Source organism: Canis lupus, chromosome 1 (assembly GCF_003254725.2).
Source record: "Canis lupus dingo isolate Sandy chromosome 1, ASM325472v2, whole genome shotgun sequence".
Lineage (NCBI taxonomy): Eukaryota > Metazoa > Chordata > Mammalia > Carnivora > Canidae > Canis > Canis lupus.
Genome location: NC_064243.1, coordinates 55,439,629 through 55,451,841, shown reverse-complemented (window position 1 = coordinate 55,451,841; position 12,213 = coordinate 55,439,629). Strand labels below are relative to the sequence as shown.

The following is a 12,213-nucleotide window of genomic DNA, read 5'->3' as shown; positions in this document are numbered from 1 at the left end:
AGGTTTCCTCGGACCCAACGAGTAGGATATCAGAATTACTTCTCCAGAATTTCATTCACAGCTCTGGTCTTTTGCTGTCTCTTCTTTCATTTTCTTTGTTCTTGCACATTTATACAGATTATTTAATTTTTTATTATCATTTTAATGGGAAAAAATCTGTTTTCTTATTTTCAGCTGAAAATTGAGTTCTATTCATAAAATTACAGATCTGCCAACAGTTTTTCCAACTGAAGAGAATTTAGTTTTTAGCAAAAAGATAAAAGCCATAAAGCTCAACAAGCCCTTTTATATAATTCCATCTATAGCTAACAAAAGAGGTCTAAGACCTCTACAGTGAATGCTACAAAATACTGCTGGGGCTCAAAGACCACATAAACAAAGAGGCACACTGTGTTCACAGCCTGAAGACCGGACACTGCGAGGCTAGACGTCTCTCTGACTCGTCTACAGAAGCCATGCAAACCCAGCCACAATCCTAGCACATTCTCTGTACAAACTGACAAGCTGATTCTGAAATTTATTCAGAAGCACAAATAACCTAGAATAATCAAAGCAATTTTTAAAAGCAAAAGCAAAAAAAACAAAATTGGGACTTAGTTTACCTGACTTTAAGACTTATTATAAATCTATAGTAATCAATATAGCTTGATGCTCACAAAAGGATACAAGATGTACAGATTAATAGAACAGATTCCAGAAATAGAACTATATATATATAGTCAACTGATTTTCAACAAAGGATTCGAAGCACTCAGTGGGAGAACAGAAACCCTTTTCAACAAATGGTGCTGGATCAACTGGGTATCTACATGGAACAAAATGAACATCTACCCTAACCTCACACCACACACAAAAGTTCTCTTGAAATGGAATGCACAGACCTACATGTGAATACTAAAACTATAACACTTCTATAATAAGACACAGGAGGAGGAGCACCTGGGGGACTCCATCAGTGAGCATCTGCCTTTAGCTCAGGTCATGATCTTAGGGTACTGGGGTCAAGCTTCAGGTCGGGCTCCCTGCTCAGTGGGGAGTCTGCTTCTCTCTCTTGACCCCCGATCCCCGCTCTTGCACACTCTCTCAAAAAAATACATAAAATCTTACAAAAATAATAATAAGACATAGGAGGAAAGTATTTGCAACCTCAGAAGAGACAAATTCTTATATAGAACATAGAACAAAATAGAAAATATGTAAAAAAACAAAATGATGAAAAAAAACCAAAATGATGTCCACAAAAATAAAAAAAAAATCATTCTCTAAAGGGTAACATTAAAAAGATGAAAGTCACAGACTGGGGAAAAGTATTCACAACATATGTATCAATGGACTTAATATATATCTCAACAGGGAAATTAAAACCGTTTTCCACAATGAGACACTACTATAACCTATCAGAACAGCTGATATTTAAAATAATTGACCACATCAAATATGAGTGAGGAAGTAAAGCAACCACAGCTCTCACATACTTCTGGCGCTAATGTAACAAGATATAATCACTTTGGATAACAGTTCCAGAGTTTCTTAAGAAGTTATACGTATACCTACTATTGAGTATTTCTGGAGAAAAAAACAACACCTATGAGAAGACCTGCACACAAATGCTCATGGCAGCTTCACTGTAACAGCCAAAACCTAGAAACTGAAACAACTTAAATGTCCATCAACAGGAAAACAGATGAATAAATTCTGAAGTATCCATATAATGAAATACTATTCAGCAACGAAAAGGAAGCAAGCATGGATACAGACAAGGACACTTGAAATCCTTACAGCTGAGTACAGGAAAAGAGGAAACCAGAGTATAGGCTGTGTAATGCTACTTACGTAAAAATTCTAAAAAATGTAAACTACTTATAGTGAAAGCAAACCAGTGGCTGCCTAGCAAAGGGGGAGAAGGAAGGGATGAATTATACAGAGGCACTTAGAGCTTCCCGCAGGTGAATATGATGCTGCTTGTGCTGGTGCGCTGATCCTGGCGGCGCTGCCAAGGGTAAGTACATGAGGTTTGCTGCATTGTCATCACTCCTCCATAATCTTTTGGGGAGGGGGAGACCAAAACAAGTAACCACACTATTTTATTATTTAATAATCAACTGTTAAGATGAGGAAAGGAGGGACAGGGCACCTGGGTGGCTTAGCATTTGAGCGTCTGCTTTTGGCTCAGGGTGTAATCCTGGAGTCCAGGGATCGAGTTCCACATCAGGATCCTTGTATGGAACCTGTTTCTCCCTCTGCCTGTGTCTCTGCCTCTCTCTCTCTGTCTCTCATGAATAAATAAATAAAATCTTTAAAAAAAAAAAAAAGGACGAGGAAAGGAAGACATCTCTTGTAAGAACCCAGGCCAATGCGACTGGACAGGGAAATCCTGGTAAGAAAGAAGTCAGCACAGACACTTGTGTCTGCTGTGTCCAAGCAGTCTGTCTCACAAGAGAAAACCTGCTTGATTTATTTAATGTGGCCCACTCTGTTCTGAGGAATAAGAGCTCACTGTCCTTGGGAGAACTGGGTGGAAGATTTCTGCAAAAAATGACAGATGACTAAATGTAGCACCACGTGCTAGTTACAACAGCAAACTGGGTTTGTTTAAAAGTTTAATCTTCATAATGTATCTTAGTGAAAACCATAAGAAAAACACTGTTAAAAAAATGCTACCTAAATAGACAAAACAAGAACTAAAAGGATATGTATATTATATATATGTATATACACACACACACACATATGTATTTACACAGTTGTGTATACACACGTGTCATATGTATTACCCTCTCTAGTCAGTAGTGGTTATCCTTTGGTATTAGAACTATGGGTGATTTTTATTTTCTTCAATTCATCTTTTTATACTTTTTTTTTTTTTTTTTAACTTTACAACAAGAACATCTACTACTTCTATAATGGAAGGGAACATGCCACTTTTTAACACATACTTAATACAGCGTTTACATTTATTACATTTTAAGTGATACCGTGGAAAGAAAATCATTTAAAGAATATCTTTCCACTTAAATGTGAAGTTCTAGCATGGGTAATACTGGTGAGTTCTGATTTGACAGTTACTTACTCGGGCAATGCAGTAATCCTTAGGATTTTCTTTCTCTAGACCATATTTCTCTAACGCTTCAGCCACAGCAAAGTCTGCAGGATCTGTGGTAGACAGCAGGATTGTCTTGTAGGGAATATTTGGTTTTAAACTATCGGCATAAATTCTCAATGTTCCACCTGTAAAAAAAAATTTTGACATCTTTGAGTCCTACTTTATTTTATTCCAGCAAAAAGATAGCTAACATTTATGATCACTTAAAAAAGGACACCTAAGCTGCAGTTTCAAGGACTGCAAAGATGGAATCTGGGCAATAATTCGATACTCGTGTCCTGTTAGACAACATACATTTACAGTCACTTGTTGATCTAACAACACTTTGCTACAGTGACTAATCCTGTATGACAAAGACTGGTTCTGTCCTCTCCTTAAGCCCACGTCGTTTTTATAATGATGAGCAGACTTTCACTATGGGTAAAGGATGAGTAAGGGAAGAGACTCCAGAGTGTTTTGATAGGGCTGCCTGTCAACACATTTAGCACGTACAAACACTGACACGGGCTCACAGGCTGAGGGCCCCAGTGTTCCAATGCTGAGGATGCAACGACACACAGGTCAGAGTCCCTGCCAGCCAAAAGCTTACCCTGTAGTTGTCGGGGGCAGGAGGAAAAGACCGACAAGCAAACAGTTAAGACAGTGATACATGTTGTGGAAAATACAAGCAGGGGAAAAAAAAAAAAAAAGAAAGAAAAAGAAAATACAAGCAGGGTTGTGAGAAAGAAAATGACCAAAAGCTTTCTAAGCTCACAGGACTGTAAAGCCTTCTATGAAGATAAATTCCTGCCCCGAGCCCTGAGTGACAAGCAGCAGCCTCAAAGCCACCTAAACTTTGCTTTCTGGGCAGAGGGACTAGCAGGACGCTAAGGCCGACAGCTCGCCTGGGTCTGGCTAGGCTCACCTGTCAGAGATGAACCCCAGGGAAAAGACAGAAAGGCAGTCAGAATGTGTGAAGCCAGGTCCTACAGGACTTCCTCACCCACAGTCACGAGGCCAGACCACGTGGGACACAGCAAACCATGATCATGAGGGTCTGGATTTTACTCTAGCTCAAGTGGGAGCCATGGGGAAGCTCTCACTCACTATGTGTGCACATGCATGGAAGCACTAGCATGTGTGTGTGCCTGTACAGGCAGGGAGGTGGGAAAATGCCACCCGTGCTTTCCTAAGACGGCCCCAGCTTCTGGGTAAGGAACTGTGGAGGCAGGGCCAACAACCCCAGGGCAAGGCCAGTTTTAAAGTACACGTTCTAGTCCACCAAAATGCATTACCTTCTGATTTAATTATACCCTACTTCCAAATGCATATTTGAACTAATTTATAAGAAAAACGTATGTACAAGAGAATGAGTAAAAACAATTCTGTAGACTTAGGTAATATCTGTGTGCTTTAATTAGACAACCAAAGAGCAAACCAGACCACCTGATTTGAGAGTTGAAGAAATGGACTTGTATCCTCACCTACAGGGTTACAAAAAAAAAATGCAAATGCTCAGAAATTTAATTTTTCTAAAAAATGTTGCATCTGCCAAAAGCCGAGACAAGTACTTTGCAATCCCAAAGTTACAGACCACCGCAGATGAAAGAATATTTGGTCTGAAAAAATTTAAGGTCAGGGTTAACCAGAAAATCTTTTAAAAAGTCGGTATGGTTCCTAGAGATAATATAATCTTAAGTAGCACTTCTTCTAAAGGACACATCATGATGAGGAAGCTGTAAAATTCATACTCACGTAGCCGAATGAACTCGCCATTGGATGGAATTACTTGTAGCACCCATTGGAATGTTTCAGAACATCTGTCTAAAACCTGACTTGGTTTTGGATCAGGAGTGTGAGGCGGTCTAATTCAGAGGGTTTTCAGCTGACAGGCCTACTAACACCCAGTTTGCTGAGGAAGAACACAGGAGCAGCTGACAATTTACAAGCCCTGCTGTGGACTAACCTGGATGTGTAAAAATGCACGTTTCGGCTCTACGACTAAGGTAGGTCTGCTGCCCTGTCTGAGGAGGACACACCGAGGCCCGTGCTTCGCAAGGCCCCCAGCTATGGGGTCCTGTCACAGTGCTCTGCCACCCCCAAAACTGCTCCTGGAACGGTGGAGGCAGGAGGACAGACTTGTAGAGCAGCCTCACGCCGCTGCCAACGATGTCTCAGGAGGAAACCCAGGGCCATATCAGACAGCAGAACACGGTGCTGCAAACCAGTCAGCGGCGATCGCAGGGGCCTTCTGGGCCAACTACACTTTGAGGAAATTACAGACTGAATATACCAGAGTGTCAAAAAGGCTTTTTTACAAAGTCCAGGGCCCAAGCTTCTTACAAGTTAGGAATCTGATCAGCTGTGCAGTGAGTCAGGTCACGAGAACTTAGGGAACCAATCCCTAGGCTAACCAGACAGGATTACTACAGATGGAGCGGTCACTCTCAGAAGGCTCAGCAACGTGTGACCACATCCCCCGTATTTTCTGCCAACAAAACAGCAAAGCTAATAACTATAACATGTTATGACAATATATTTTCTAAATCAATTATTAAGGACAAAGTAGCTGAACTTAATATATTTGACTTCCTTAATATTAACCATAAACATCTATTTTGCTAACAGTATTTAGTTTTTTAGGATTTCCAGGAAGTCTATATAGAAAAATGTTCCTTCTGCTCCCAACTATCCCTTTAACCTCTACTTCTTGGATATTCTGGTAGTCTTCCTCCTAATTCTTGGAAGGTTTTTTTTTTTTTTTCTGTTGTCTTTGCCTACCCCTCTTAATAGTCACCTTGCTTAAATTTTTCTATTACCTGCATATTTTCTACCAAAAAGAATCTCACTCATGCCCAATGATGCCTGCCTGGCAACCACAGATTACTCCCAAATCTCTCTCTGACACTTCAGAACCTGGTCTAGAGCCACTGAACTACCAGCCCAGAACATCCCCCAGATCACACCAGCACCTCAAGGAAACCTGTATTCCATTCCCATACATTCTCTCATTGCAGTCCGTCAACATCCATCCAACTGGAAATGGGTCTTCTCCAGAATGCCCCCCTCCCAAGACAAATCTAGTCTGTACCAGGTCCTGAGAACTCCACTTCTTAGATACATTGCTTCTCTTTTACCAGCCTGTTGCCAGGGACTGCACTGAGACTCATCCCTCACATGGGCAGCATATGCCCACTTCCAAATGCAATTTCATCAGATCCATCCTCTACTGTTCCCACAGAAACCACTCCAGATCTGGAACTTAGGCTAAATTAAATGCTTTCTGAATCCCCACCTAAAATATATTTGTAAGTTATTTTGAATCTTTCACCAAACAAGACAGGATATATATAAACAGATTATCACCTGGACCTCATGTTACATTATTTATCCAACTAATAAGTATCTCACTCTTCTAGCTGTTTTGAATCACTGAGGCTACAGCTCTCACGAAACATGTAACTAAGACTCCCTTATAAAGGTGCAGAGGTAAACAAAGTAAACACAAGACAGCAAGAGTGGCAAACCTTTGAGGCCAGCTTCTACCATGGCTAGTGGGTGTGGGGAACATGACATTGATACAACACCCTAAGTTCTGAAGACATGGAATCACAACAGTTTTTGTCAAGTGACCAAGCATATCAGGACCATGGTCCACAGACAAATTCGCGAATGAAGACAGGAGACTTACTAATGAAAAACAATGCTGTTCCCATGAACGTAATACGAGTGTCAACACAGCCTTCCCACACAGATCTGACCTGCTGCCACATACGTATATTGGGCAATGTTACAAAAATGCTAGGTAGGGAGTATAACCCTTCGACTCAGGCTTGGATTAAAGAGAAGGGGTCCACAGTTAGAAAAGCGCTGCCAGTCTCATCATTCAAAACCTTAAAGCTAGTAAGTGAGCTGACAGGTGTACGTACAGGATGCAACACAACATGAGCAGTTCTGGAGTACGCAAGTATAATGTTATAGAAGAACTACAGAGAGGATGGGTCACATTAGGTCAGACATTTTTGGAAAAGGCTGGCTCACTGATCTAGTCTTCCAACAGAAGGCTCTTTTTTGAAACTCAAAATGATTATGCTATCATTTTTTAACAAGCAAAACTAGTAAGTTTATAACAAGTATTTTCTTGGATGAATATAATTACAGGTTAATTACAAATAAAATTTTATGTCAAATAGCTAAATAGCTAAAAATACACAAATCCAATTTATAACTAAAATAATAGTCATTTACTTTAACTCTCTTTATAATCTCTATTTCCCTCAGAAATACAGAGTAATCTCCAGTGTATGTGTAGGTGGGAAAGACAAGATAGCAAAAAGTATACAGCACGCTGTCATTTGATTAAAGGGGCTGACCAGGGACAAAAGCTGAATTTCTCTGAATATACCTTATTTTGTAGATTTGACTTGGGAACAAATAAGTACATTAAATTTTTAAGAAGCAAAATAAAACAAACCTAAGTATAAATCAATATGAATATGTAACTACTACACAGGCATCAATTCCGTGACTTCAAAACACAGTAACATGACAGTACATCCTTATGGGATTTACTCACAGAGAAGTTTCCCAAAAAAGATTACAATTTTTTCAGCATCATGTTGCTAATCATAGCATTATTTTTATTTTGGTATCACTATTTATCATAGGGAAAAGCAAATAATTAATTATTGGTGTTCAGTGGAAAGAATTTTTATCATGAGAAAAGATACTCAGATTTTCTGAAATCATAGTAGAAAAAAAAGTATTAAAACTCTGTCCACTAAGTAGAATTAAAAGCAAACACTGACCAGTAACACGGGACACTCCTGGCAACCAAAGAATACATCCCACCAAACAGAACAAAGACTCCTTAGAGAAACAGCCACTCCCTAGAGCCTGGGGTGGGAAATGCACTCGGGAGCCTGGATGTCCAGTCACACAGGGAGACTCCCCAGGACCACCGGGGACATGCAGAAGCCTCAGGTGCCAGGTGGAAGGGATCCTCACTGACTCCAAGTGACAGATCAAGAATCAGTAAGGAGATAACTGCAACAGACGGAACAATACTGAGAAGTTTAACTCCATGAGTGCATGAAAACATCTCACAAACTACTGCTCGCCTGTGGATGCTAGTGAGTTAAGTGTTTCTGCCACATTCCGTCCCACCCCACCCCCCAAACCTAAACCTGCCTCTTCACCTAATGGAGGAAACAGAGAAAGCAAGAGGAAAAGATGGTGAACTACCGGATGCTGTCAGCAAAATCTACAAGACAAACAACTGAGGTTTTCTAAACAAACCCCCAAATGCACAAACTGAAAGGTGAAATGAGAGACAGGGGCCACAGGCAGGTCCTACTAAGACCCTGACCAGAGAATTATCTGAGGCAGGTGGGAACACCTGAACAGTGACAAGACATCTGATGATGGGAAGGAATTAGCATCAATTCTTTTGTATATCATAATGGTACTATGGTTTCTTCTGTTCTTATTTTTTAAAAACCCTGACCTTTAGGAAAATATACTGAAATATAAGATGAAATATGGGATTTGCTTCAAAATAGTACAGTTTGGGAACAGGAACAATACACATAGGAGAAGATGGGACATGAGCTGTCAGTTATGGAAGCAGGGTAATAAGACACAGGAATTCATTGTATCTTTCTCTTCTTTCATAGATAATTTTCCAGAAAGCAAAAATTAGGGGAAAAAAGAGCCCCACTGGGGGAAACCGTGTCACTAAACAAATCTCTACGTATTGAAGGCACACTAGTGGGGCAGCAGCCACACAGGGTCCAGTGCCCAGTGGAGTAGGCCTGGTGTGGGTACCTGAGTCAGGCCGCCCATCCGAGCTGCGGAATTCCTGCATCCTCCTCTCCAGTTTCTGCTGCCTGCGACGCTTCATCACCACCTCTGGGTTCGAAATTGTTCGGGTAAAGCTGGTCTCAGGCATGTCTTTGTAGACCTCAGCAGCCAGTCGGGAATTCTCACTGGGAGAAAACAAAGCACAACATTTTCTAGCTATTACAGGAACAAGAATGGCACCAAACTCAGACAAATGGCCTGGGCAGGTGTCCCTGGGCCCTGGCCATCACACACTGTGGCAGATAGGTGACCACGTGCTGACCAGCATCGCATACACAAAATGAAGTTCCTCACAAAACATGCAACACACTAAACTCAATGGAAATTTATCATTAAAATATCAGTGAGTTCCCGTCAATTATTGTGGATTCACTGACGAGGCTAAAAGAAAAATGGGTAAGTTACACTTGGTCAGCAATTTGCACCAGTGTTTTCCTAAAATAGACTCAATGAGTGATCAAACATTCCAACCACAAGAAATAAAGGACTGGATTTACTTTTATTTAGTAAAAATCCTCATAAAATTATAGTAAATCTTGAACTCAAACCACATGGTTTTTAACTAAAAGATTTACTAACATTCACTTTCTTGAAGCTAAATTTTCAAAAGGAAACATTCCAGCAGTTCCTCTGATAAGGAATCAACTGTAGAGAATGAGGACTTGAAGACTATGTATTAAAAAAAGATTAATGGCTAAATTTTGATGAATACACTTTAAAGATGTCATTTTTAATCATAAAAATAATTTAATTAAAAACTAATCAACCATTGGGGCGCCTGGGCAGCTCAGTGGGCTGAGCATCCGACTCTTGGTTTCAGCTCAGATCATGATCTCAGGATCATGAGATCAAGCCCTGCGTCAGCTCTGCACTCTGCACAGAGTCTGCTGGAGATTCTCTCTCTCTGCCCCTCCCCCGACCACCAGCTCACTCTATCAAAAAAAAAAAAAAAAAATCAAGCTTTGAATCAACAGAATTGAACAACTTAACTCATTTTAAGTAGCTAATTTTCTAAACACAAACAACATATCACCCCATAAACTAAAAGTTAATAGGACAAATCATAGCCTAAGTTTCAAACTCTCCTTTTCTTCGATATTTTTCACGTATAAGCAAAATACTCATATAAGTTCTGCCTATTGTTTATGCTAAATAGAGCATTACTATGTAATACTATACTCAAGAGTTTATACTCATTACACAGGCATCACTGCCTGACAGATTAGTACCTTAAACCCACTTCAATGCCATCCAAAATGGGCTTGAGTCCACTCTAAAGTAACCATCATTAACTAACAAATGATTAATAGTCCTTAATACATACACTTAGTATTAATCATACAATAAAGAAAGACTTGAAGAAGTCACTACCACAGAATATAAATGGTTAGTCAATGTGCAGAAAGACATCTATCTTAATGATAAAATACATTCAGGTTATTGGATGTGGGGAAGAGAGAGTGTGTGACAATTGTCAGGGTCCGAGGAAGTGAGGAAGCTGGTGGGCTCTGGAAATATGCCCAGGCTGCCCCCAAGCTGTCCTTCCAGAGTGCTCCCAGAGTTGAAAAGCAAGGAGTATTATTTATAATACCAAAAACCTGTGAACCACCTACAAGTACAAAAAAGAGGTCAGTGAAATAAATCTTGAAAAAACTATGAGAGACTATGTAATCATCTAAATTGTTTTATACTTTTATGAAAATATATACGTGTGAATATATATATGCATTTATGGGATATAGTAGAATGGAAAAACATTATGTGGAAAGCCTATGGGTATATTTTAAAACTCTACATAAACATATGAAGTATATGTGTAGTATATATTTGTGTATCAAAAACAAACTATGGTTCTCTTTGAGCTCATGTGGTAACAGGTGACTCCTCCTCTCTTTCTGACAAATCTGCATATGTTCTGACTTTCTAAAATGAACGTCTGTTACCTCAGCAACAGAAGAACACTGAGGACACTGTGCTGCACTCACCACCACGGCAAGGGGGCCCAAGTTGAGCGCCGACACATGGCTGCCCCATGAACAAAATGACCCACGTGAAATGGGCAGGACTACACCAACACCTCCCCCAGAGGGGAAAGGTCAGTCTCCTCTGCTGTCTCTTTCCTGCTATAATCAAAATGCAGTGATTTCCCTTATTCCCTCAGCTCTGAGGTCAGAAGCCGAAAGACCCTTAGACAGGTCAGTACAACTTGATGGGCCTGGGTCACCTCATGGTGCACCTGAGCCTTATTGCCCTCACTGGTTCTGCCAAGCTCTGGGGAGCATTCAGTGTATTTAGGGGCTGGAAGAAAACACTGCAGCCTGAAGGTCCAAACAACCAGAAAGGAGAGGTCAGACAAAAATAATACACTGACAGCAAGGGTCTGCTCAGAAACAACACTGTACAGCTCATTGCTTATGGGGGATTAGCAAACCCATGAGACAGGATGGCCGGCCATAATCTCCACTGAGCCGAGACCCTCCACCTTCTACACACAGAAGAGACAGAGGATACGGAAATTAACTTTGTAACAGATGTTCATCCTTTTCACAGTTTGGTGATTTAATGAGGTCTGCTACATTAAAAACAGTCAGCTTATTAAAGCAAAAAGAAATAGAAATATTACCAGAATTACTTACATGTCATCCCCTTGGAAAGGCCTATCATCCTTATCAGATGCCTGCCTCACTGCCTCTTTTTCTCTCTTCTTTTTCTCCTTCTTTTCTTTCTTGGAGAGAGTTCTCTTGAAGTTCTGGATAACACCTTCTTTCTCCTGCTTTTCGGGTCCATTGCTCTGAGCCTTCTGATAAAAGTACCAACATCATTATGGCGGCTGTTACACAGAATCACAGGAAGCTCTATACGGCCTAGCTAGCTTCCTTTCACGTGACTGCTACACCCAGCTACTGGCACAGGGAAGGGCCCAGGGGATGGGAATGTCCTTCACCTTGGGCTGACAGTTACAGGCATGTATTTAGCAAAACATAATAGATTATACATTCAAGATCTGTGCACTTCGCATGTGTGTAGTTTATCTCAGTTCAAAACTAATATGTAAGTAAGCAAACAGAAAACCAACCCCAGTAAAAAAAAAACCTGGGGCAAGAATCACGAAATCTGATTTTCAATAAATAAAAATCCAAATAATTTATATATAGTTACTTTTTAAAAAGGAGCCTAATCAAACATGGAAATAACTGGTGTGCCTGGGTGGCTGAATCAGTTAAGCAGGGGACTCTTGATTTCGGTTCAGGTCAAGGTCTTGGGGTCAT

General features: G+C 40.4%; 1 protein-coding gene across 20 annotated transcripts in view; it reads right to left on the bottom strand.

Moving 5' to 3' along the window:
• Positions 1-12,213, bottom strand: part of AFDN (afadin, adherens junction formation factor) — a 137,650-nt gene that overhangs the window by 82,352 nt on the left and 43,085 nt on the right. For 16 of the 20 annotated variants that reach the window (XM_025422771.3, XM_025422770.3, XM_025422758.3 and 13 more), the window contains exons 4-6: positions 11,581-11,744; positions 8,909-9,069; positions 3,071-3,228 (exon numbers count right to left, since the gene is read on the bottom strand). In XM_025422771.3, the coding sequence (XP_025278556.3) occupies positions 3,071-3,228; positions 8,909-9,069; positions 11,581-11,744 (483 nt within the window). The remainder of the gene's footprint in view (positions 1-3,070; positions 3,229-8,908; positions 9,070-11,580; positions 11,745-12,213) is intronic. The other 4 variants (XM_025422761.3, XM_025422759.3, XM_025422773.3 and 1 more) reach the window with 1 other exon arrangement.